The sequence below is a fragment of the Siniperca chuatsi genome, linkage group LG18, assembly GCF_020085105.1.
Source record: "Siniperca chuatsi isolate FFG_IHB_CAS linkage group LG18, ASM2008510v1, whole genome shotgun sequence".
Lineage (NCBI taxonomy): Eukaryota > Metazoa > Chordata > Actinopteri > Centrarchiformes > Sinipercidae > Siniperca > Siniperca chuatsi.
Genome location: NC_058059.1, coordinates 25943644 through 25970406, shown reverse-complemented (window position 1 = coordinate 25970406; position 26763 = coordinate 25943644). Strand labels below are relative to the sequence as shown.

General features: G+C 38.2%; 1 protein-coding gene across 4 annotated transcripts in view; it reads left to right on the top strand.

Moving 5' to 3' along the window:
• Positions 1-26763, top strand: part of LOC122865451 (ras-specific guanine nucleotide-releasing factor RalGPS1-like) — a 156410-nt gene that overhangs the window by 122535 nt on the left and 7112 nt on the right. For 3 of the 4 annotated variants that reach the window (XM_044173881.1, XM_044173884.1, XM_044173883.1), the window contains 9 exons: positions 3335-3402; positions 17310-17436; positions 19453-19604; positions 19813-19861; positions 20935-21015; positions 22817-22922; positions 23060-23152; positions 24482-24587; positions 24682-24773. In XM_044173881.1, the coding sequence (XP_044029816.1) occupies positions 3335-3402; positions 17310-17436; positions 19453-19604; positions 19813-19861; positions 20935-21015; positions 22817-22922; positions 23060-23152; positions 24482-24587; positions 24682-24773 (874 nt within the window). The remainder of the gene's footprint in view (positions 1-3334; positions 3403-17309; positions 17437-19452; positions 19605-19812; positions 19862-20934; positions 21016-22816; positions 22923-23059; positions 23153-24481; positions 24588-24681; positions 24774-26763) is intronic. The other variant, XM_044173885.1, reaches the window with a different exon arrangement.

Here is a 26763-nt window from a genome sequence, read left to right as displayed (position 1 = left end):
CATCGTTGTTACACATGGTGTTGTTCCGGCTGAGTGATTCCTGCCTGGAGTTTTTGTTCCTGTCTTGTGAGTGTTCCTGACTTTTGTGTGTGTCGCTGTTTGGTGAACTTATGTTGCATCTTTTTCCAGTGCCCAATTCCCCGGCAGTTTTACCGTGAGTTCTGTTTGTTGGATTATTTGTCTCCCGTGGACCTATTTTGGATTTTGTACTTTGCCTGCTCCCTTTTGGACTGTTTAGCCACCTTAGACTTACTTCCCTGTTTCCACCACTGCCAGCCGATAACCCACTTCCCTGTTACCTGTGTGTTACTGGTCTGCCTTCCGGTCTGTCTGCCTGTACCTGGCTGTATCTGCTTGTAAACCACATCAATTCCAATAAACACTGTAGCCATCCGGCTAGTTCACCCTGATACCGCTTCCTGGTCATCTGCCTTTGGGTCCAAGATCTCAATTACTTTCTTTCTTACTTGTTCCTGAATTTCTTTGGATCTCGGCATGATGTCTAGCTTTTGAAGATCTTTTAGTCTACTTCATTTTGTCAGGCAGGTCCTATTTAAGTGATTTCTTGATTGAGAACAGGTGTGGCAGTAATCAGGCCTGGGTGTAGCTAGAGAAATTGAACTCAGGTGTGATAAACCACAGTTAAGTTATGGGGGGGTAATCACTATTTCACACAGGGCCATGTAGGTTTGGATTTTGTTTTCCCTTAATAATAACAACCTTCATTTAAAAACTGCATTTTGTGTTTACTTGTGTTATCTTTGACTAATATTTAAAATTAGTTTGATCTGAAACATTTAAGTGTGACAAAGATGCAAAAAAATAAGAAATCAGGAAGGGGGCAAACACTTTTTCTCACCACTGTATATGTATATAACTGTATACAATATATTGTTTTGATTTAGATTTTTATTCTTTTCTAATTGTAAATATTTGTATATATGTTCTGTGTGTGTGTGTAGTGTGAAGGGGCTACAACTTTTAATTTCATTGTGCAGCCCTGTGTTGTAGAATGACAAATGAACCTTGAATTAAGTGTGACAAATGCAGAAATAGAAGAAATCAGGAAAGGGGCAAATACCTTTTCACGGCACTGTACATTAAACTTATAGTGACACTGCACCTCCTTTTAAAGATAATACTCTTCGCCAGTGATGCACATAATATTCTACTTAATAATAATAATAATAATAATAATAATATAATAATAATGCCTGTGTTCTTTGAATTAAATTATGTGAAAATGTTCTATTGTTTCTGTTTATTTAATTATATTGGTGCTTTGGTAACTATTTAACATAGCTTCCAAATCTCATCATTTCATGGTAAATGGTAAATGAACTGTACTTGTATAGCGCCTTTCTAGTCTTCTGACCACTCAAAGCGCTTTCCACTACATGTCACATTCACCCCATTCAAACACTTATGGCAGAGGCTACTATGCAAGGCACTAACTACTCATCAGAAAGAAAATCACTCACACACACTCACACCCCAATGACTCAGCCTTTGGGAGCAATTTGGGGTTCAGTATCTTGCCCAGGACACTTCAAAGGGAAGCCAGGGATCAAACCGCCGATCTTCCGATTAGTGGGTGACCCGTTCTACCTCTTAGCCTCATCTGTTTATGGAGAATTTAGACTGAGAAAAAACAAAGCCATAAAGCAAAGGAAGTACATGGATTTGTCAGTAGGCAGATGGTTCCCAATAAGGGGCAGAACCCCTCTTATAGTTAAGGAGGTAGCCATGGATGTATTATGAGAACTGGACACCAGACTCAAAGATGGTGCCCAATTGCTTGCCAAGCACATAAGCCAAAATTTTTTCTAGCTTCTGGGTTTACTTTCACGTTGTGTGGCCCTCAGCACATGCTCAGTAGTGTTTCTCCTGTTGGCTCCACATTCTTGCTCTTTCCATAGATTTTACGTTTGGACATCACACACGTAAAAATTGCTTTTCCTGGGGCACCCCAGTACCTCACCTGGTAGAGCGCGTACCATTAATGCTGAGTCCTTACCACAGCGGCCCAGGTTTGATTCCAACCCAGGGCCCTTTGCTGCATGTCGTCGCCTCTCTCTCCCACCTTTCCTGTCTCTATCTATAGCTGTCACTGTCCAATAAAGGCAAAATGCCCCCAAAAAATGTTCTTTACAAATAATTTGCTTTTCCTGGCTCTGGGGAAGTTTTACAAATATGAAACTTCCATGGTTTAAAAATTAATAATACATAGAGCAAAATAAAAGTTGTAAAATGTGTCCAGTCAAAGTTTTACAGATTGCTCTTTTATAATGGTGGCTTATAGGGAAAATGCTTTTCGGGCATCAAGGGAATTTTTGCTACAGTACCGTGAGTGACCACTGGGACAAACTGGCAGGGAGGCTGAGTGGCAGCGCTGTATCCAGCTCTCTTAATACATCCATGGATGTAGTGATATGATGATACATCAGAATTTAAAAGTTTGAAAAGCTCTTATTTTCCATAGGTTGTATGAATCTCAGGAAGTTTGCTTCTGGGACAAAGTCTGTCCAGGAAGATTTTCCATAACTTTGAACTGCAAACCAAAACCAGAAATTACAACCCAAATCAGTTATATTTACCAACCATGCTCTTCATAATGTGCTTTGCTGATAACACCTCTTTAGTTTGTGTGGAGGTATAGCCTGAAAAATAAATTATTTTAACTTCATGACTGATGGCCCAGTGTTTATTACACAGGGGGGATATTTTAAAATGTATTTAAGGAAAGAAACCTGAAGTGTAAAAATACACTTTGGGTATGGTCATGCGTGTATAGTTTGACTGAAACGCAAGCTGTTGCGTGGCCTGCAGTCAGACGTGCATGAGATGGACAACTGAAAAATGCAGCTGAAACACCTCCTGTGTAAACAGGCGGTTAGAAGCTTCCAGCAATTGTTATGCAAATCCAGTCAAAGTTAATTACAGCTTAAACTGACAGCTGTACTGTATTTACTGGCTTGAAACAAACAGTGAATCCTGTCTTTCGATTACAATCTTAACACAAACTCACTTCATAGCTGTGTGTATAGATCCAAGAGACAGTTAGACATACTGTAGGTTGGTGCTGATTATCTTGGGTAAATACATTGAAGCCGCAGTAAAAAGATCTGTAATTGGCTTTGTGAAATCTTCACATAAACTGTCTTTCTGCATTATTTTCTGACTGATTAACTCTGTAATTAAACTGCTGGAATTGATATCACAGCAGTGAGTGTGTGATGTATTTCTTTCTGGACAGTAGTAACTATCAGCTAATCAGAGAGCAGCCACTGCTGCTCTATGATGGCGCATCTGATGGAAACCATTTGTGTTGCAGGCTGTCACTGAAGATTGAACCTGGCAACAGTTCCCCTCGCATCGCTTCTTCCAAAGAAGACCTGGCAGGTAAGACACACATGTGGTAGAGCTACACTGATGCAATAGCCTTCAAGTGGTTTGCCCTTTATTGAATACCAGGTATTTATTTTAGTTGCTTATTTATTTTTTTATTAGGATCATTAGATAAAATTAAATTTTAATCACATTTTCTGAGGTTTTTCTTTTTATATGTCAGAACAACAAAATGATCAGTTTCCAGACACCATCACAGCATCACAATCACTGTAAAAGCAGGGACAGTAAATCTTTATGTAACTTTACATAATCATAAGTATAGTTATAATTACCTATGAATTGTAGCAAACAACGAAAAATAGGAAAAGATGTTAGGTAGAGGAGGCAGACCAACCATAGTTATTATTTAAATGACTATGCTACATTTTGTTCATCTTTTCGTTAGCCCTAGAGGACCTTGGGGCTAATCTTGGAAAATCCTAACCTGATAATGAGAGTGAAGAACCGTTTTGTTTTCAAGTCATTATTTAGTTTGACATTGTCTTCATGTTCTATCGCCATAATTTTCAGTCAACACAGAAACTTTTGGTAGCAGTTGTTAGAAGCAGCTAATGTTTTTTGTATTGAAGAAATATGTCAATTTAAATGAATAGTTAAATATTTTGGGAAATACGCTTCTTTGCTTTCTTGCCAAGGAATAGGTGACAATATACCCCCCTCATGATATCCGTCTCATGTCTGTACATTAAATATGAATCTACATATTAAAAACAAAACAAGATACATGTTTCTGATTTTACAGATACATAGCAATGAAAGTTATGATAATGTATTATTCATCATGTAGCATGAATCATGTTAATACAGAATATAAGGAGACCTAGAACAAAGCCTTGAGGTACTCCACAGTTCAGAGGGACAGTAGATTATGTGAAATTACCAAGAATAAATTGTCTGTTTGAGAGGACGGAGATGAATCACTCGAGAGAAGTGTCTGCAACTCCAACGTCTCTAGACGACATATTAAGATACTATGATCTAGTATAAAGATGAGAAGCTGTTTATCAAACAGCTTCTCATTTTTGCTCTTATGAAAGGAAAATTATTAAACAGGCTTTTTTTTTTTTTTTTTTTTTTTTACTATGATCTCTAGACGACATATTAAGATACTATGATCTACTGTAAAAAAAAAAAAAAAAAAAAAGGGAGCCTGTTTAATAATTTTCCCTTCATGGGCATAAAGATGAGAAGCTGTTTGATAAACAGCATGCATGTAGTGTTTAGACCAAGAGAGGAGTCAAAGAAGCCATTTTTGTGAAAAAAGAAAACCCCTCTTTAAACAGAAATGGTGGTCTGAGATTCAACTTGCCAACCGTTTACCACAGTGTATTATCACCATGGGACCAGAGAACAATAGGCCTGATTACTGGGCCATCATGGAAACAAAAGAAGGTCAGTTTCAGGTAAAACTAGGCAGGGTAAACAGCAGACACTCAGGAAGACTCCTCCCTGAGGGCAGGGCCTAAGCAACACAGAGTAGCTTACATTTCTGAGTTCTCAGACCATTTTCACAATTGAGAATGACGTCTGGATGGGAGCCGAAACGTCTTGATTCTGAAAACAGTGTCCAGATGACTACGACTGAAACCTTTCCTACGATTTCACTGATATCCTCAACATTTCTCAAAACTAAAACACTAAAGTGTCCTTGATAATTTGACAATATGATAGGTTAATGTTACGGCTATCAGTTTTAAGGATTTTTCCTTCGATTCTGAGAAATAAAGTTTTTTGTCCTATTCTTTTCCATTGGCCTGCGTCCATGTCATATGACTGTCAAGTTTCTTTTGTGACAACCAAAATGGTGGACATTCCTTTTATTCTCAGTGGAAAATGCAGTATTTTAAGAAGTTTTCTGCATTAAAATGCGCTTTGATAACATTTCTAGTGAGAAATGTGCATTTTATTTTCATAATCTTCATTCAGTGAATGTATATGATCCTTAGTTTTGTTAGTTATTACGAAGATTCTCTTAGGTCTTAGATCATTGCTATGGTGGTTGCTATGGACGCTGCCATGCATACGCATGTTGTGGGAGGGCTTGGCGTGTTCGACTCCTGTTTTGGGCTGTCTGCCGTCAGTGGGCTTCATTCAATTTAAAATATTTCTGCTGGGTCGGCCGTAACCTGAATCCAAATGCCACTATCTCTGTTAAGAAAAAGGCCTTTTATAGCCTGTGATGTGAAGTTGCTTATTTAATTGTACATTTCCAAGAATATGTGGCTGAGGATATTTAATTATGAAATCACCTTTCTTAAGAAGGGGTTATATACCATCAAACTGGACTTCATATTGTGCATTGCATTCAACCTCCACTGTTACATAATTTAATTATTTATTTGTCACATTTCATTTTTGCACTTGTCACCTTAATACATTTCATACACTTAATTTCTTTGTCCATAGCGCAGTCCATATTTCCTTTGTACAGTCAATATTTTATTTCAAGTTTTATATTCCATTTCAAAACTATTACTATTCCATTCTGTAAATAGATTTTAAAATGTGAAATGTCAAATCCCAAAACCAAGAATCATAAAGACAGAAAAAATCTCCAGGGTTGTGTAAACAGTAGCATGCCTCGGTATTTGATGACCAGTGAATGAGAACAAGTTGGGCTTTTTAGCCATAACCCAAGCACTTCAGGCCTTCCTCCAAGCCTGTAGTTCTAATGCCCTACTAATGCCCCTATTATCATCAGTATTCCACTTAAAAGTTCCACTAAAATTGTTGGAAAGGTCACAACCTGGAGAGTAAGATATGTCAGTATGAAGATTCTTCATGGCTCATGCATAGAGATACTGATCAATGAACCTTGACCTTTGCACATGTTTGAAGGCTTATAAACCAGCAACAAAAGAGGCTACAGACATGGGACCAACTGTTATAGAGAGCTCTAGACTTCAGCTATCATGTGAACATAGTCAACAACTGGGGGTGCCGTCAAATAAGACAAGATAAGATGAATTTCATTGATCCCAACTGGGAAAATTTGCTTGTTACAGCAGCTCAAGATTCAACACGTACAGGAAAAAGGTTAATAGATAAAAAATACACATCAAATAGAAATAAAATAGAAATAGAGAATTTGAAACATTTAAGTGTGACAAACATACAAGAAATCAGGAAGGGGGCAAACACTTTTTCATACCACTGTATATGTATATAAGTAACTGTATATATTGTTTTGATTTAGATTTTTATTCTTTTCTAACTGTAAATATTTGTATATATGTTCTGTGTGTGTAGTGTGAAGGGGGCTACAACTTTTAATTTCATTGTGCAGCCCTGTGTTGTAGAATGACAAATAAATGAACCTTGAATTAAGTGTGACAATGATCTGAAACATTTAAGTGTAATAATTTAAATGTATTTATTTATACATATATACATATATATATATATATTTAAATAAATAAATACATTTAAATTATTACACTTAATAAATAAAAAAAAGTATTTATTTATTTAAATATATATATATATATATATATTTAAATAAATACAAATAAATAAATATACGATACTATATATATAATAGATAAATATGAAGGACAGTTCCACAATATAAATATAGATATAATTACTTGGACAGAATAATAAATAAATATGGTTAAAATGTATTCACCCATTTAACAATTAGATATTTAAAATCTGATGACACAAATGTGTTTGTATATAGTCATTAAATGTTTTTGCCATAAACTGCTCATACACCAAAAGCACCTGGCTGCTCTTCACAAGTTGTCGATGGCTTTAATATTCTGCTCTGTGTGTGATTTATAAGGATTTGTCAGCCTGGCAGACAGAGACATTCTTTTTCTGTTAGAAGATTGACATGGTGTGGCTTCACAATACAATGTAACTAATAATCAGGGAACCTGGCTGACTGAAACTACATTAGCTTTATTTTTAGACAAATGAACATATATCATTCAAAGCCGGTTTGGCCAGTTAATTCTTTACTTGAACTCAAAGTCATGTAGATCGGCTGACTAAAACGTCCCATGAGCAAGTTAACGATGCAGCTAATAGCAGTCTAACAGCAGCAACATGTAAGCTATTCCACAGCACTGTCCTCAGGGACTGAACACATTGATCTTTTTCCATAGACTCATGTCTCACAGGCTAGCCAGCCACATGGTGGGATTTGTTTGTAATGATTTCCATAGTAACTGCTATTCTCTCTCTCTGTCTCTTATCATATAATTTTGCATAATTACAATTCAGACAATTTGTTAGTATTCATGTTTAAAGAGTGACAGAGTCATTAGGTGCTTGTCACTGGACTGACTGGAGGGTATTGTGCAATAAAGGAAGGAAAAGTTTCAATTTCAGTGCATGTTGATTACAAAAGCATTTTTCGGTGTCAAGAGTGTAACGCGCTACAGTCACTATACAACACAGGACATCAGTGAATCATTTAGGAAGGAAGCGTGTGTCTGAGCTATTAATGGAAAAGTTTGGCTGGAACGAGCTGGTCACCTCAGGGTGAATGAGGTTATCAGAATGTTTCATGTGTTATGAGAAAAACTTAAAGTGGGTAAGTTAAGTTAAAGCCTAAAGAGAAGACTTTGTAGCCTATGGAGATAAGAGAAATTGCCTTGGTTTGGAGGCACATTACAATGCATTTTACAATGACTGTTGTTTATTGTCACTGACAAACAGACTTTTTCAAATTCATAATCAGTTGAGTAGAGTGAATTCTAGTCCTCACACTGATTGAGTAGTTCAGTGGTGACATGGCCTTGAATTTGAGATATAATTGCATATTTATGACTTTATCCACAAAAAATCTTAAAGGGCCTCTCCAATGATTTTATACCTGAAGGTCAATTTCCTCATCATGGTTAGTACCACTCTGTCAGCCTGTCTTCTGTGCCTCTATTGAGTTGCATTATGGGAAATTTAGGATCCAGTCTTATTGTAGTCTGACTCAGGGACTTAAAGTCAGGTTACCTCTGCTGCCTATTGTTTTTTAATCTGTCTCTTAAGTCCCCTAACTTTATGAAAGTGTGATAATAAATTACTAAAGTACCTCTTTTAAATATATAAGTCTTAAATATAGTTTTAACAATTAAGAACAGAGCATCAAGAGCGCTGGTCTTTAATGTTCTGACTTTAATTTAATTTCTAATCTTTTTCAGTGTGCTTACAAACTACGACCTGATAAATTACTTACTTTTGAAACAAAACAGTGTCTGTGTCACAGCTGGTGAATGTAGGGTGTAACAGGAAAAACTGGGATAGGACCCAAATGCAGACACCTGAGGCAGAGCTGATGCAGTTCAGTGCTTTTTATTAACAAAAAGAGGTACAAAGGCTTATGGGAAGATGAGGCAGGCAAGAGTCAAAACCAGCAGTGCAACACAAGCAAACAAATCCAGTAAAGAGCAGGCAGGAATTCAAAGTCCAATAAACAGGCAAAAGGTCAAAACGCAGGTAAGGCAGGCAGAAACAGGGAACCAAGACATGAAGCACACAGCAACATAACAAACTGGCCAGGAACACAGGAAGTGAACTGGTATATGTAGCGAAGGGTGATTAGGGAATGAGGTGCAGGTGGAGAGATGAGTGGGGAAGCTCAGGTGACTGCATGGCTGATGAGAAATGGGAACAGGCCTGGATGAGTGGGGCAGACAGGTGATGAGGAAAGGAGGGAAAGTCCAAGGACACCTGGTGGACAGCTAGAGGATGGCAGGTCTGGGGAGTTGCAGGAAAGTACATGGCCTGGGAGAAGTGAGCAGGGGCTGGAGACAGGGGCACAGGGGAACTGAAGAGCAGATTTTGACAGTCTGGCTGCAGATATTCCCCACAGCCCCTAACAAGTTCCTCCAAACAGATGGTTCTATTTCGGTTAAGGTTATAGCTGGTTAATGCCAGAGTCATCGTTGGTGTTGGATCCGCCTGTTACAGACAAGGCGTAACGGTAACGGTACACTCCTTAGTGAGTAACGGTACACTCCTTAGTGAATAAGAAAATAGTAATTATCTTCTAAGTAATATAATAGTAAGTATCTTCTACTTTGAAGGTGTAATCAAGCAAACACTCAAAAGCTCTACTTAAGCAACAGCAGCATCATTACAATCTAAAAATTCTACATTCTCCAACTAAAAGGAACTTCAGCTGACGTGCTGCGGTAAGCGTATTGTCTCATTTCCGGTTGCCGGTGCTTGTGTGTTACTGATAACGTATTTCTGCTGCTGTAGCTCATCCCAGTTATTTTTGTTAGAGTCTTCATTACAGTGGCTAATTATCCACTATACATTTAAACCTCCATTAATTCTACTCAAGCACTCATAGCTCTCTCCCTCTTTTAGCGACCGATTGTTAGTTGTTTACACACTAATGTTGTTCAGTTTTGCTAGCTACCTGTACTTTAGCTTTGCAGCTAGCAGTTGCTTCTCTCTCTCCCTCTCCTGCTCACTCTTGCTCGGTGTGTCAAATGTTTAGTTATTCCTCTGCCTCCTTTAATGATAATTTTACATGTAATAAATGTAGTTTATTTGTAGTGTTGGAGGCGAGGCTTAGTGAATTGGAAACGTGGCTCAGAACCATGGAAACTCAGTCGTTAGCTGCTGCAGTTAGCCAGCCCCCAGTAGCCGGTGCGGGCTGACCAGAGGTAGCTCCTGTTAGCCGTCCTCAAGCAGCTCTATGAGAAACCAACTCTGATTATTCGCAGCTTCATTTTGAGAAACCACCAGCAGCGACCATAGTCAAATGTATTTCTGGGGCCAGAGCGGGCGACATTGAATCCTATTTAAAACTGCTGGCTAAGGATAAGCGTAAATATAGTAAGATTGTTATTCATGTTGGCGGTAACGACACCGTTACGCCAATCGCAGGTCACTAAAATTAATGTTGAGTCTGTGTGTACATATGCAAAGACAATGTCAGGCTCCGTATTTTTTTCTGGGCCCCTGCCAAATCTGACCAATGATGACATGTTTAGCCGCATGTCTTCATTCCGCTGCTGGCTATTGAGGTGGTGTCAAACCAGTGATTTGGGCTTTGTAGATAATTGGCGGACTTTCTGGGGAAGACGGCATTCATCCCACTTTGGATGGAGCTGCTCTCATCTAGAAATCTGGTCGAATTTATTAGTGGACCTAAACCATGACAACCCAGAGTTGAGACCCGGATGAAGAGTTGCAGTCTTACATGCTTCTCTGTGCTCCCAGAGCAGTTACCCACCCAAAACCCCATAGTGACGGTGTCTGCCTCCCGACCACTTAAATGAATTAAATCAAAAGTAAACAGAAGAGGAGTTATACATAAACAACTAATTAAAATTAACACCAGCGCTGCAATAGTATAACGAAATAAGATTAAATGTGGACTCTTAAAGTGGTTGTCATGGACTGTGCTCCATTCAGCTTAAACACTCCCAAGAAACTCCAGGAATACAGATGATTCATTTCCATAAAGTTTACTGGGAATATTGTGAAACTGCAATGCAATACAAATAAGATATATATTAATATTGAATCCAATACAAAGTGAAAGAAAAAAAAGCACAGATTATCTACACAGCGGTGATCTATATGGTAAACGCAATCGAGCTAGTAAACAATCAGCAGTAATAGGACGGTGTAGTCCCTCATTCGTCCAGCAATGTTCCATCGTAGAAAAGGTTTCAATCGTAGTCATCTGGACACTGTTTTCAGAATCAAGATGTTTCGGCTCTTCCGGATGGGAGCTGGATGGGAGCTGAAACGTCTTGATTCTGAAAACAGTGTCCAGAAGACTACAATTGAAACCTTTTCTACAATCAGCAGTAATAAACATAAAGCTAACTTAGCCGTCTCTATAATCTTACAAAGGATGAAGATAGGCACTATCTTAACATTACATGATAAGAAATAGTCACAAACGTTGCTTTAGCAAAAGAGAAGAGGAAAAAGCGATCGCCTAAGAACAGATGACCGGTAGAGCTTGCACACCTGATTTAAGACGTGCGCCGGCATTACGTTACTATAGTTACGGAAATAAACAGTCGCTAAATGTCGCTGTACTGCTGAGACAAAATAAAAATACCTCATTTTTTTTTCTCAAGAGGCATGACAGTGGTCATATTATGCTTATTTTCAGGTTCATTATTTTATTTTGTTTTTGTACCAGAATAGGTTTACATGGTTTAATTAAAAAAAAAAAACAACTATATTTTTGCTCATACTGCTCATACCAATCAGAAGCAGAGTAGGGCGGGTCCTGACGAGCAAGGTAGTGTGATCCAAAACAAAGCCGCTTCAGCCGGTAACTATGGCTTCAGTTCAGCCGTTACGGTTCAGCCGTAGTTCCAACAACCTGAACCAGCTTCACAACCAAGACTGGAGCAAGACATTTCAGAGTGGCAAGTTATTAATTTGTAACTAATTTATCTTTCATAGGTAATGTTTTAACTGTGCACTACAGACCTATATCTAACCTTCCCTTTCTTTCTAAGATCCTTGAGAAAGCAGTCACCAATCAGTTGTATTACTTTCTAAATAACAATATTTTATTAGAGGATTTTCAGTCAGGATTTAGAGTGCATCATAGCACAGAGACAGCACAGGTGAAAATTACAGGTGATCTTCTAATTGCATCAGACAAAGGACTTGTCTCTGTACTTGTCTTGTTTGATCTTAGTGCTTAGTGCCCACATCAAATAAACTTCAAAGACAGCCTGTTTTTTCACCTACGTAACATTGCAAATATCAGGAACATCCTGACTCAAAATGATGCAGGAAAACTAGTTCATGCATTTGTTACTTCTAGGCTGGATTATTGCAATTCCTTATCATCAGGCTGCCTGAAAAAGTCCCTTAAGACTCTCCATTTGATCCAGAATGCTGCGGCATGTGTACTGACAAAAACTAGGAAAAAAGATCATATTCCATAATAGATTTTAAAATCCTTCTCCTCACCTACAAGCTCTTAATCATCGGGCACCATCTTATCTTAAAGAGCTCATAATACCATATTACCCGACTAGAAGACTGCTCTTCCAGGATGCAAGTTTACTTGTGCTTCCTAGAGTCTCCAAAAGTAGAATGGGAGCCAGAGCCTTCAGTTATCAAGCTCCTCTCCTGAGGAATCAGATCCCAGTTTGGGTTTCGGGAGGCAGACACCACGTCTACATTTAAGAGTAGGCTTAAGACTTTCCTCTTTGATAAAGCTTATAGTTAGGGCTGGCTTGGGTGAGCCCTGAACCATCGCTTAGTTATGCTGCTATAGGCCTAGACTGCCGAGAGACTTCCCATGACGCACCTCTCTCCTCCTCTCCCTCTCCACCTGTACGCATTCTTATCCCATTAATTCATGTTACTAACTCGACATCTTCTCTCTCCCGTAGTTTTGTGCTTTCTCGTCTCTCTCCTCTCTCCTTCTGTCGCTTTCAGCGGGTATTTCTGCCTCTGGAGCTGCAGAGTCCGGATCTATGATTGCAAGCCACTTGCTGCCTCCGTGTTCCAGCTCAGCAACCGCTACTACAAATATTATTATTAGTCTCATTACTATTATTACTTTATTCCTATTATTATCATTATTTTATTAATGGTTGGTGGCAGATTGCAACCCTAATCCCACCCTCCCCTTCCAAACGTGTAGGAGAACCTACAGTGGCCGTGAAACACGCGAAAAACGAATGAAAACATACTAATATTATATTCCGTTTCTGCTAATAGATGCCCACTAAATCTTACATACTGGTCCTTTAAGTAAAGGTACAGAAGTATTAACAACAATGGGTACTAAAGTATCGAAAGTAAAAGTAGTCATTAAGCAGAAAAATTAAAACTGAGTGTTCATATTACTGAGCTGTTTGAAGTGGAGCTAATTTTAACTACTTCATATACAGATGGGTACCATCTATAACAGTGCGTCCTATTTTATAAAGTGATGTGGAGTAATATTTGCCTCTAAAATGAAGGAAACAATGTACAAGTGCCTCAGAATTGTGTACAGTACTTTAGTAAATGTATTTAGTTATTTTCCACCATTAGGGGTTAAGTACAGCATACATGTTGCCTTGTACACAGAAAATATAACCCAATGGACTGAAACTAATAATAATTTGATGCAGATGTGAACATAACTTTTTTTAACTTAATTTTAGTTTTTTCACCTTTTCCTTTTATTTACTATTCAGTGTCTAGATATCAACCTGTTGTTTTGCATGAACTTGTACATATAGTTGTCCTGACTTGTGATGTGTTACTGTCAGGGATCAGGAATGTCTCATCACTACATAATAACTGCTAATAGTGTTCTCCTCATGCTGGTCAGATGATCATTTGGAGTTATATAACATGGGAGAAAAAGGCTGTTCTGGCTGTGTCCACTGGCTCGTTGGCTCATTCAGCATAAACAAGTGTCATGCACTTCACACAGTGCCAAACAGAAGACTTTGGTTTACTCACTCTCTCCATGTACAACAAGTGAGTGTAAGATGGTGGACTTAGCAGAACATATGCAAGGAAAGAATCAAGAGAAATCCCACGTGACATGATATATTTACCCAGTTCACACATCGCTGTGTGTAAACAGGGAGAAAACCCTCAGATGGTGGTGCTGTATGTGACTTTAGCTGTGATCATCCTGAGAATATTAGCTCATTTGAATGATTATGTTCCATAAATCATCTATTTTGGGAAGCTTGTGACTGAGCTTCTCGTGACTGAAGTTTCAGACCACAATCTGGCTAATTCATCCAAGCTGTCTTAACAGCAGTTCAAGTAGCCGAGGAAGCACACACATGTGCGTAGAGATTAGCTAAAAGTTAACATCAGTCACCTGGAATATGACTTTTCAAAGGGTTTTTTGGACATGTCCAGCTGTTGTTGTGAGATCACAGCTTTCCTGTGTTTCCCTGCCATACCTGTTGTTTGTGCATTTTAGCCATCCAATCAGCTGTATGAAGAAAATTATATCTACATGTATTAAGCAAAAACTGACACATTAATAGTCACCTAAAATACAGATGATGACAAAGAAAAGTAAAAAACAACATAAAGTGTGCATTTATGCATTTATAGAGCGCTTTTATCCAAAGCGCTTTACAATTTGCCTCGCATTCACCCATCCACACACGCACACACACTCACACACCGATGGCACACACAAGGTGCTGGCCTGACCCCTGATCGGGAGCAATTTGGGGTTGCCCAAGGACACAATGACATGTGGACAGAAGGAGTTGGGGATTAAACCGCCAAGCCTGTGATCAATGGACGACCTGCTCTACCACCTGAGCCACCGCTGCCCATTTTAAAGTTATAAATAACTAAAACTGAAAGATTCACTTCAGATCTGTAATCACGTTTTGTTGGCTCGAAATATTGATGTTATGTATCTGACCCATTAACATAACAGCTGTAGCCTACTTACTGTGCGCACCTTAGTTTTCACAGGCTCTTTGCTACAAATACTGGAGTTCAGGATTCAGAAATTAATCAAATAAAAATAATGACATGCATTAAAAATTATCTGTTTATTATTATTATCATTCTAACAAGTGAAATTAATGTGATGGAGAAGAGCCATCACTGGTGCAAAAACACAGTCATGTTGCGATTGTAGAGTGGGGTCAGAGAGGTTGTATTCATAGGTTTTATTTGTCACATATACAAACAATATAGTGAAATACAGTATTGGACAAATCAAAACTTTGACCTGATGATGGTGCTAGAGGAAAAGTGAGAGAAATCCCATTTTTTGTACAATTCATCCTGAGGGGAACATGAATGTGAGTACCAAACTTCATGGCAATCCATCCAATAGTTGTGGTATTTCCGTCTGGACCAAATTGGTGGACCAACCGACCAACATATGCTGCTAGCATGGCTGAAAAGTAGATATAAAGAGAAAAAAAAAGTCAAAGATTAAAAATAATTCTTCTTTAGCTAACAAATCATCTTTGGCTGATTACAAACACTGACTTGGAGCAAGCACATTACCAGATAACAGCCAAAAAGTTTGTTTTGGCCTTTGGTCAAGTTATTCACATAATTAACGTTAAAGAGCTACAGTTGATGTAATCTACCACTATGTCAACGTTATTTTCACTGCTAATTTCCACACTATCACCACAAAAATTATTTTTTTGCACTTCTTGGCCTCATGGGTAAAAATCCCAAGAAATGTTGCCTATCTCACTCTCCCAAATTCAGTTTTACGTGTTTTGATTCAACATGTTTTTTTCCAGAAATGATTGTACGTTGTGTTTACAGCTCTTACTTGCAATCATTTTTGCAAAACAAAATATTATGAATAAGCTTTTAAAACAGTGACATTATAGAGTCTGTAGACTTTATACCTTAAAGTTGTTAGCTAAATGGCGAATTTGTCACTATGTGGAAAAGGAGAATAACTTTTGTATACTTGAAGTGAGTATTTATGTAGCCTATTTTACACTATTTTGCTGAGTGTGCAGTTCTCCAGACAGCAAGCTGCAGCAACCCAAACCAGCATGTGTCTTTACAAGCTAATAGTAGAGTAATTAAGGCACGTTAACACAGCCTCTAACCCTCTCATCCTGCCATATTACATGAATTCCTTTAATTCTCACTTTACCACATTATTTTTTGTGATTACAAAATTGCAGATGTGTAAACATTTTTCTCTTGTTTTTATGGAAGATTCTAATTTGAACAAATTCCATAGTACATCATCCGTGGGAATATATCTGTGTTTCCCCACCAAAACATCCAACAGGCACAATCTGTAACAAAAGAGTTTCCCCCCGGGATCAATAAAGTATTTCTGATTTCTGATCACATACAGCTGTCTGCATGTCCTCTGCAGTGTTTAATCATTTCCTAATGCAGTAGTTCCTACTTTTCATAAGGCTCATAGTACTTTGTACCACAAAATGACTTCATACAAGTCAGAAATATTCCAAGTTGCGCATGATGAACACAGACTGCCCTGCTGGGTCTGAACTGGTCACGTCTAGCTGACTGAATGGTCCCACTGGGTTTCCAGTGAGAGGGAACAGAGAATGACTCAGAGGTTCCACTGGCACATAATGTACATGATAACACTGCATCAATTCACCAATCCAACACAGTCCTGCCAGAAGGCACAAAGAACATTTAGCTAGAGTCACTACAGTAGATGACAGCATTGGTTCCTGATGTAAATAATGATTTTTATGTTGAGGGTCATTCTGTACCTCACTGGCTCTATCTAGTGGATTTGATGGAAAGTATATTTGAAGAAGAGCAGATATACACAGTCCCATTTCAGATCTATATTTTCCCCATGACAAGGAATCGGGGGTCATATATAGTCTTATGTGTGCACTTTACTTGATGTACTGCCGCCCTTTTCCAGGGCAAGGGTAAGATGTGAGGGGTCAATAGGGGCCCAACAGCAACTAACAGGCATTAACATACATGTGTTCATCAAAGTAATGTGTTTTAGAGAAGTTCTTGTTATCTGTCAAGAGCATAGGTTTGGTTTCAGAAGTGGTTTAAGTTTGGGTTTTTAAGCCCTGAGTAGTGTCTCCAGGTATTTCTTTCAGACTGCATACAGACCCAACAACCTTTACCAATAAGGTAGGGCAGCCCATATGTAGCCAGAGAGGCTATACTTTCGTAGCACATACATTAAGACCTTTAAATGCTATGGATGAGGGTGAGGTACAAGTGAAAAAAGTGTCCTCTAAGATTTAGGTAAGCAGTATTAGAAAGCAGTATCATTGCGCATGCATGGCTACACTGACATTAATAAAATTTGGACGAAGAACAAACACAAACACAAACATTAACTGATCCTTACTCTGGCTCTAACAATTGTACACTTGACACTGAAGAGAAACCTTTTCCTACCACCTTGTCAAAGTCTAGAGATGTTTTTATTCAACAGCATAATCGATGCTGTTAGCAGTAATTACCTGTTTTTTGTATTTCAGGTCTGTCTGAGGTATCTGCCTCTCTGAGGTATAACCGACGGCCTACCTGCCCTGATGCCTCTGTAGGGGTTCATATTCCCACCCCCCCTCCCTCTCATCACAGGAAGAGCCATAGTCTGGGAAACAAGTGAGTATGACAGGTCTTTCCCAAAGTTAGATTCAGCATTTATTCATACAACAAATAAAATCTATCTAAATCCATGTTAAAGTCCAACCTGCAAACTCTAAGTCTTCTGTGAGATGAGAGTACAGCTGGGTGCCTAAAATATAGCAATTGATTGTAACGTAGCAAGCTGAAGTATGTTGTGCTACACAAACAAAAAACATTAGCTTATGCAGCTAAAAGCTGGCAGCAGCCTACGTTCAGCAAAGCCAATACAATATCAGAAGCAGTGGTGAAATAAGTATTCAGATGCTTTCCTTAAGTAATACCACAGTGTAAAAATACTAATATTTCAAAATATTACTTGACTATGTAAGTATTATCAGAAACATGTATTTTACATATCAAAAGTAAAAAAAAATCTACAATACTCTAAAATACTCTAAAATACTTCTACTTATGCAGAGTGAATCCTGTCACTGTTATATTTTTATATTACTGATTTGTTACTACTGATGCATTTTAATGTTGTAGCTGTTCTCGGTAGAGCAAATTCTAACCAGTTATTTTACTGGTTCATAGTTTAATCAATAATAATGCATCATATTTTATAAGTCATCATACATTTTGTATGTAATATCTGCCATTTTATTTATTTATCTACAAGGACAACACACATTAATCAACATTTCTGTAAATGTGCCACTGTTAGCCAGCTGGAAGAAAACAAGACGCCATAAAGACAGCAATGGCAACAAAATAAGCATTCTCGAGACAGTGCACAAGCCATGCAGAGCAACAGGAAACAGCAAAACATTAGTACAATAATACAACAACACTTTCCACTATTCGGTGCATGTCGCTATGCAAGCAACACAATACTTATTCTAACCATTTTCTGACACATGCAGACATGCAGAGCAGCAATAAACAATAAGACAAAAACAAAATCCAACAATTATAATGTTGATCTTCATAAAATAATAAAAGATGCAGTTACAAGTTAATATAAAATGGTAATATCATAGACCAAACACATAAGCCATGCAGCACAGAGTAAGACACCAGTTACAGAAAATCATACCACATTGTTAATAAAATACAAATAAATACGCCATACATACCCAAGCCAACAATAATAATGTTAAAGCCCATTCACACCCATAGTCCACCCACATAGGTGTCTTCACTTATGTTGGCTAATTAGACATCTTCTTAGGACTGTGTGGGTGCTTGATTGACATCTCCCTCACCCTTCTGTTGGTTTTGTTGTACCTGTTAGGACAGAACAACTTACCCCATTTTCATTCTTATAAGTACATAGAGTTTGTTGACATCACGTAAAACCCAACATAGCTCCACCCAGCATACACCTGACTAGAGGTCTAATCAGCCAGAGGAATTAAAAACACCTGTGAGGGTGTGCAGAGCATTTCATTTGTAACTAGTAACTGTCAGATAAATGTAGTGGAGCAGAAAGTACAATGTTTCCCTTTGAAATGTAGTGAAGTACAAGTGTAAAGTTGCATAACATGGAGATACTTAAGTAAAGTACAAATATATATAAATTGTACTAAAGTACAAAACTTAAGTAAATGTTACATTCCACCACTGATCAGTAGTGAACAAGTGAGTTCAAAGCTCGATTCACCTTACTCCTACATTTCCTGTAGTTTTGGCCTTCATTCCTAATGTACTGAATAGTTGTATGCACACAGTTCTAATATGCAATAGGCAATTATAAAGGTCACTTCCAAATAAGTGCATGGGATACTGCGGTTAAACTTGACTTCAAAGGTTTAAAACCTGTCTGAGCGCTTGTGTTGCTTGCTTTGATGGACACCATTGTGTCTGTATAGAATCTGTATACTCTCAGATCTCAGCCAGTACATTATTGGGTAATATGATATGAAAACTGATAGGAAAAGAAAGAATGAATCTGACCTTTCATGAAAATTCACGAGTGTGAAAATGCATTGTAACGTCTTTGAAACCACCATCTGAATGTTTTCCTGTCTAATGGTTGATCTCTGTCCGCAGTATGATGTGTCAGTATGGCATGTCAGAGAGCAGGAGTGCCACATTCCCCATAGAGAAAGCTCGACACCTGCTGGATGACAGCTTCTTAGAGTCTCAGAGTCCAGTCAGAAATGATCCACACAGTACATCTGTGTCCAATGGCCTGTCGTTAGGTATGTATATACTGTATGATACAATGTTTTTTCTGTTTAGGACTAAAACACTAAGTCATATTCTGTTCATGACAAATACAATTAAACTGTTTCTCCAGTAACCAGTTTCTGCTGATACTATATTTACAAATGCCTAATTAGCTTTTCTCACAAAACTGAGACCAAAGAATAAACCTGTCCTTGGTTGTTGTTGTTGTTTTCCTAATAGGCAGCAGTGAAAGCTCTTTTGGGGAAGAGCTGTCACCTGGAATGGATAGGTGAGAGCCAATCATCACATGTAACCTACATATACCTACCTAATATATAATCATTTATTCTTGTAAAGACTACAGCATTAAAGTGATTTATTTACCTATTTAAACAATTTCACCACCTCAAAGTGATTATAAACCTACAGTAATGTTCTGTTAAATAATGAAGCTGACAATATTCTATATTTTTCTTATAGTAAAAAAAATCCCATGAAAAGACTAAACCAACAATGTGTTAGTCCATCTCTCAGCACTTTGTGACTACCCTACCCTGTCTGTGGCTCTCAGCTCCAAGCCCATTGAAATCTTGAAGAAAAAAAACGCAAATATATAGTTTCATTTCAGTAATTTCCTAAAACAGCTGCTCACTGTAGGTTTTATCAAACAGGAGTAAATAGTGCATCTGTTGGGGACTATTTTCAGCTGCGGATTAATCCACATTTGGTGCTCTAGAGAGTGTTTGGGGCAGCAGGACGGTGTGTGTGGGACTGAGTCAGAATAAACTACAGTGTGTGTGTTCATGGTGATGAAGGAACATGTCACCCAGTGCAATAGTGTGTTTTTGGACAACAGTGGAGCTCTATGGCACAGAGGAAGAAGATATACAGTACCACTCTTTGGATACACACACAATACTTGTTAGTAGGATCAACTCATTGTTGGTTTGGCTCTGCACATGGGATTTGTTGACAATAAGACAAATATAGAATATCACCAGACTTATACTTTAAACTTTATTTGAATTTGTCTTAGAAATGTATTTCTGTCACCTGCCTGCACCATATTCATTATGCATATAATATCAATGTATTTGAATGTTGAACATCCTACATCAAGTTAATCATACTGTTTATCTTTGTTTGTCCCGGCAAGAAGATTTATATAGATTAATTTATGTCTTTGAGTGGCAGATTAAAAACAGGCTGTGATTGGACAATGTGATCGTGTTTGGTCTCAGAGTGATATGTATCGCAGTAAATGGATGGAATTGGCTTTGGTTGAATAATCTGGGTTATCTGGTGACATGAGGCCAATCCAATGAGCCCTTCAGACTGACTATGACAATGTGTGACAAACAGGGGCCGCATGTACGCAACACTGGGCCCCAACTGGAGGGTCCCGCTTCGCAACTCCCCCCGGAGCCGCAGCTATGTTTACAGGTACAGTGAAGTGGGAGAGCAAGAAGTTAATATCACTTGAAATAAGAATGAACTCATCTTTATGGGGGAATAGAAGTTAGGCTCATTCTAATGTGCTATCTCACCTCATCCCCTCACTGCATGCTGGTGGTGTCAACTCAGCTTTCAGAAATTAGATTTGGATGTGGGCTGTACATTCCACTTTCTAGCTACAGGTGCACTGGCTGAATTTTGTAATATAGTAGTCTCTTAAGTATCTAAAGGGTCAGTTCACCAAATCTCAAGCAGATAGTTTGACCAAAACTGACAGAACACATTGTCAAAAGTTTAAATTGAGACTGGTTTGGTTCTGATGAAAACTGTCGGCAGCGACACTGAACCTGGAAAGAGATGTTGATGTAGAATTTTTTCCAGCACTGTAAAAATAAAAATAAAAATGATGTGAGCTGTTAAAAACTCTAAAAGGTTTTAAGGTGTAAAAAAAAAAAAAATAAAAATCATGGATTGAAGCATTGATGCTGGTTACTGTGAGCAGCAAATTCAATCCATTCAGGTCCACTTTCGGTTTGGAGCTGTGGCTAGCTTAGCACAAAGACTGAAATGCTAACTGCTAGCGCTTTCAACGATGCCTAAATCCAAAGCTGTCTTATTTGCATGTTTTACTAGTAGGAAAATTATCATGAAATTAAATAAACACATAAGACCTTTTGATTTTTTAAGAATCCATGATCTTTCCTCTAGTGTCACCTTCAGGGCATTCATGACCCCTAGATGTGTTCACATTGTTGTGGAAAAACACTCTTGCACTGCATGTGCCACATTGCTCAGTGTAGGATTCTTGGGGGGATTATAGGCAAATAGCAATTAGCAAATACTTAGTGTTAACTTCTAGCTATGTGCAAGTTTTGTATTCTATCATTATCTGTTATGATCACTATACTCACTACAGAGACTAGTGAGAATAGATACTAGAGAGTAGTGTTTGTGTAACAAATCTGTCAGTTGAATCTGAAGGCTGATATTTCACCCAGCAAATGTGTTTTAGTTTGGTCCTAATATGATGATGATGATGATGATGATGATTTGTAATTGCATAGATACGTTATGAATTTATCTTCCATCTTTGATTGCAACTCAGGATCAATATGAACTTTCTGTGCAACGCTGCTCCACACCCGGGGTTAAAAATGCATTGCATTGTTAACAATAATGAAGAGGGCAAAGACTATTTTCTGCTATAATTGGAACATGGCTGAAGGCTCTATGATCAGCAAAACGTCTTAATGCTTTTTTTTTATAAATGACAGCTAACCCAAGTTAGTGGGGTTGCTGACAACAGGTGACTTTGATCAAATCGTATCATGACTTTGGCCTCCTGTACTTCACTGCAGAGGCGGTGTGCTTTATGTTTGTCTTGTGTCTGTCTTAATCATCTACCTATAACAAAAGCTAACTTCTGTGAACTCTGTGAACCATAATGTCAATGTTGGTCACTTGCATGCTATCTCTATAAGAAGGTGATTCATTGTCGTTGGCATACACTGTTGAAATACACAGTGCTTTTCATGTAGCTAATTTTAAGTATTAAATCAGCATACGGTGTGCTTTTAATAAAACAGGCACTTAAAGGATTAGTTCTTCTTCTATACTAATCAGTGAAATCAGTTTGACTGAAATGAAAACCTGTATACTATAGAACCATCACTGTCCTCATAGAGCATCATATTTGTATCAAACAGTGAATTGCACACACTGAACTCTGAATACTGAGCAGAAATCTGTTACAGTTAATTGTAATGTTTTCACTTTCCATCACCCATAGCTCCTCTGCTGCCAACTCCTGCTATGGATGCAGCGAGGCCGGCAGTGTGACCATTGAAGGACCCCTGCGAAGGAAAACGCTGCTGAAAGAGGGACGGAAGCCCAGGGTAAGGTGTTCTTTGTTTTCACTGTGATTTAAGCTGCTCTCTTTTCTTTAAATATGGTTCACCATGTCAGCAAAGGAATTATCTAATGAGAGTGAGTGAGATGTTTTCAACATATCCATTTATATGCTGTGTTGCAGTTGTCATCGTGGACCAGATTTTGGATCACTTTGTCTGGATCAACACTAACATTCTATGGGGCGAAAGCACTGAGGGCCTCTGAGAGGAAACATGTAAGTTTGATGCTTAAAGAACATGAAACTGTTCCGACTTTGTAATGTGAACGGCAGGTTCCCACTGTTTACCCTGCAATCTCTGAGGCAAGCCAAGTGTTTCGGCATCTGATAAACCTTCATACTCATGGATCTGTTACTCAGACTGGACTTCCTTTGTGTTTTTTTATCACAGCGCTGTTTTCACTCTGAACGCCCATAACATAACTTCCACGTCAGTAGGATCAGTGCTGGACAAAACTGGTGCATCATGATGTATAGCAGCCTCCGGTGTAGAAATTGATTTATAGATCAGCGTTGGATTTCATCTGTTGATATCACCAAGGCAGTACTAGCTGAGTGTGTCGAACATTATCAGCCAGTATAATGCTTTAATTACATACCCCATAATAATTGTGTTTACACTCTTTCATTCACTTAGTGATTCAGAGTGACAAACCCTCATGTCACTATTGAAAAGATTATTGCTGTCCAAAAATTAATAGCCAACATCATTATGTTTTCCTTCTTTATTAACTGTGATGGATAATAAAATTATATTCTATTATTATATTTATATACAACAAATTTGCAACAGCAAATACATTTTTTATCAATATAATGATGACATTAGTTAATTGTAATGTTATAATAATGTTGATTCTGAATGTATCAGTAAAATGTTCACTGACAGGGTATTTCATTTGTTTTCCACCAAAATATCTGATCTTGCAATACAGTATCCACTCGCAGCAACTACAGCATTATAAAAAATGTTTTAATAGAAAAAGTGCGCAGTAACTTGAAGCACGAGAGAAGACATGTTTATTAATATTTAACTGAAACCACCATCTTTCCCTAACCTTAACCAAAGTGCTTTTGTTGCCTAAGCCTAAACACAGACGGGACTCAGGATGTGAACCCTGGACTCTGGAGTCAAAGTCCTGCACTTTATACGTCCCCCATCCACCACGACCACCTTCCTGCGACAAAAAAATATTGCCTGTGAACATAATCCAGGCAGCAATGAAGTTTTTGAGAAAACAATTTAGTAATATATAAACGTAATTTCTAGGAGACAGGGTTGCTTTGCTATAGTGTGTTACTTAAAAGTAGACGATTACTGAGTCTTCTGAGTCCTTCAACTTGCTTCATGTTGTCTTCACTATCAGCAATTTTTACTGCAGGTGAAGGTTTCTGTCCTGGTAAACAATGCAAGCCATGTCCGAAACACAGTGAGCACAAGTGGAGAAATGCATTTCACGCCTTTGTTTTATTGTGGTCATGGCAGCTCAAATGTGTTTAGTTTTGCTGTGAATCTGATCCGCTGTAATCCTGTGTTTGTCACAGTATAAGTCCAGCCCCTGTAAGAAGGTGTGTGTGACTGGATGGATGGTGGTGCTGCCAGATGACCCAGCCAGACCCAACATCTTCCAGCTCAATGACCCGGACAAAGGTCAGCTTCACACCACTAACAGAGCTCCTGCTGTTTTCTTTTTCCTTCATTTAAATTCAGATAATCACACAGAGCAATTTGTGTCACTTCACAGGCAATGTTTACAAGTTCCAGACAGGATCCAGGTTTTCAGCAATCATCTGGCACAAAAACCTGGAGGAGGCTTGTAGGAGCAGTAGACCTCAGGTATGTTCAGCACACAAGCATCTGTTTGGACCATGGGTCAGTTTTCGTCAGATGAAACAACTCTTTTTCCTGAAGAGACAGCTGAATAGAAATGGTAATATACAGTATATGTCAGCAAAGTTCTAACCGTAAATACTTGAACCATCAGCAGAAATTGGGAGACAGGAACAAAGAGTAGACTCTCTTCTCTACCTGTGTTTCACCACTGTGTACCATTCTAAATGGACAATTTTCCCAATATTTTACATGTTGATCAGTCGCCCTTTATAGGAGCCATGAGTTTGTCTGGGATTTTGCCCAGGTATTATGTGCCAAAAGAGCAATCAACATCTGTTCCCAAATGTTTTATTCTTTCTTACCACTGTGAAAAAACTGAAAGGCATGCCCAGAAATATGAAAATGTTTTTTTTTACCACACTGCCTCCAGCATTCATCCTATCCCTGATAACCCAATTGAATACATTTTGGAGTCAAAAAATATCGTCTTATGTTCTTCCATCAGAACTCTCTCCAGGACCTTGAGTTGGTAGCCTGGTTTTCCTGTATGTCATTCCAGTCATCTTCAGATAACTCCAGGCATTCTTTTGTATTCTATTGTATATTCATGATATTAGATATTAGATATTAGTTTGTTGTCTTTAATCTTACATGCATCAATGAATATATTGACCAAGTTAGGTTCACTATCCTCCATTTGTTTAGTTTCTTTGTTCTTGTTTTTCTGTTGACTTATGTATATGCCTATTTCAATATACTCAATCTCACAATTCATTGTTTCTTTCTTTAAATATGTATAGTATCTATTTTGTGATCACTTCAAATTAAAGACAGCTCTCTTTAACATAAAGTTGTGTAACCACTGTGCCACCAGAAGAGCAAATAAGCATTTTTAAAGCAACAGCCTAATATTTTGGGAAAGCCTCTTGTTTACTGTCTTAGCCAGAGTGAGATGAGAAGATGGAGATTAGTTTCATTGCTGTGACATGTTTGAAAATATACACCAGCAACCAACAACTTTAACACTTTTTGATTTACATATTGTGTTGCTGGGGGGAAAAAATGTATGTTGTAAAGAAAAAAAAAACAGACATTGTGGTTGCAGAGGCAGTTACACACTTGCTGCTCTAAACACTTTTTTCATCCCCTCAGCTTCTCCAGGTGCCAGGCACACTTAAATGCAACACACACATCGGCCTCATTGCTCAATGCCATGTCATTTAATGCACATCAATTCACACCCATAGCACATACCGAGTGTGTAATACTACAGACAAATGTCCCTAATGTTACCATCGTTACCAAGTTGTATTGTAAAAAAAAAAAAAAAAAAAACATTCTAAAATTTGGCCCTGGCAGCCATACCTCTCCTAAACTACAATGTAGTTTTTTTATTTACAATGGGTGTGATGAATGTATATAATATGACAGGACTCACTTGTAGTGACAAAGCCACAGAGCATTATCACCCAACTCTGCAGTTCCTCTCAGCTATAAAGAGTGTTTAGCATCTTTCAACTCATTGTTTTGGTTTTATGGCCCACAACTTTACTGTTTTGGTTCAGTCTCACTGCTCTCATCAACCTCATTTCCAGCAGCAGCAGGCAGCTGTTTTCAGAGAAAAAGCTCTTAAAACCCAGTGTACAATACCTGCCCAGCACCAAACAGCAGACAGGCAAAGTTAGCGACTAGCTGGTGAACATAGTGGAGCATTTAGCAGCAGATATTTTTTTCAGGACTTGGTGGAGACCAAAACAGAGCTAAAAGAAGGGTGAATATTGGACTTAAATTCATCACGTCTCCAGACACATGACTCCAAATGAATGCTAATGTTGCTTTGTATCTTCCGAATGTGTTTGCTAACACATTCTCCACAACATTTATTGACTTTATAAGGTCATAATGTATCAGCCTTGAATTTATAGCTTCCTGCACTGCCCCCAAGTAGCCAAAATCAATCAAATCAACCAATTAAATCTGCTTTATACAGGCA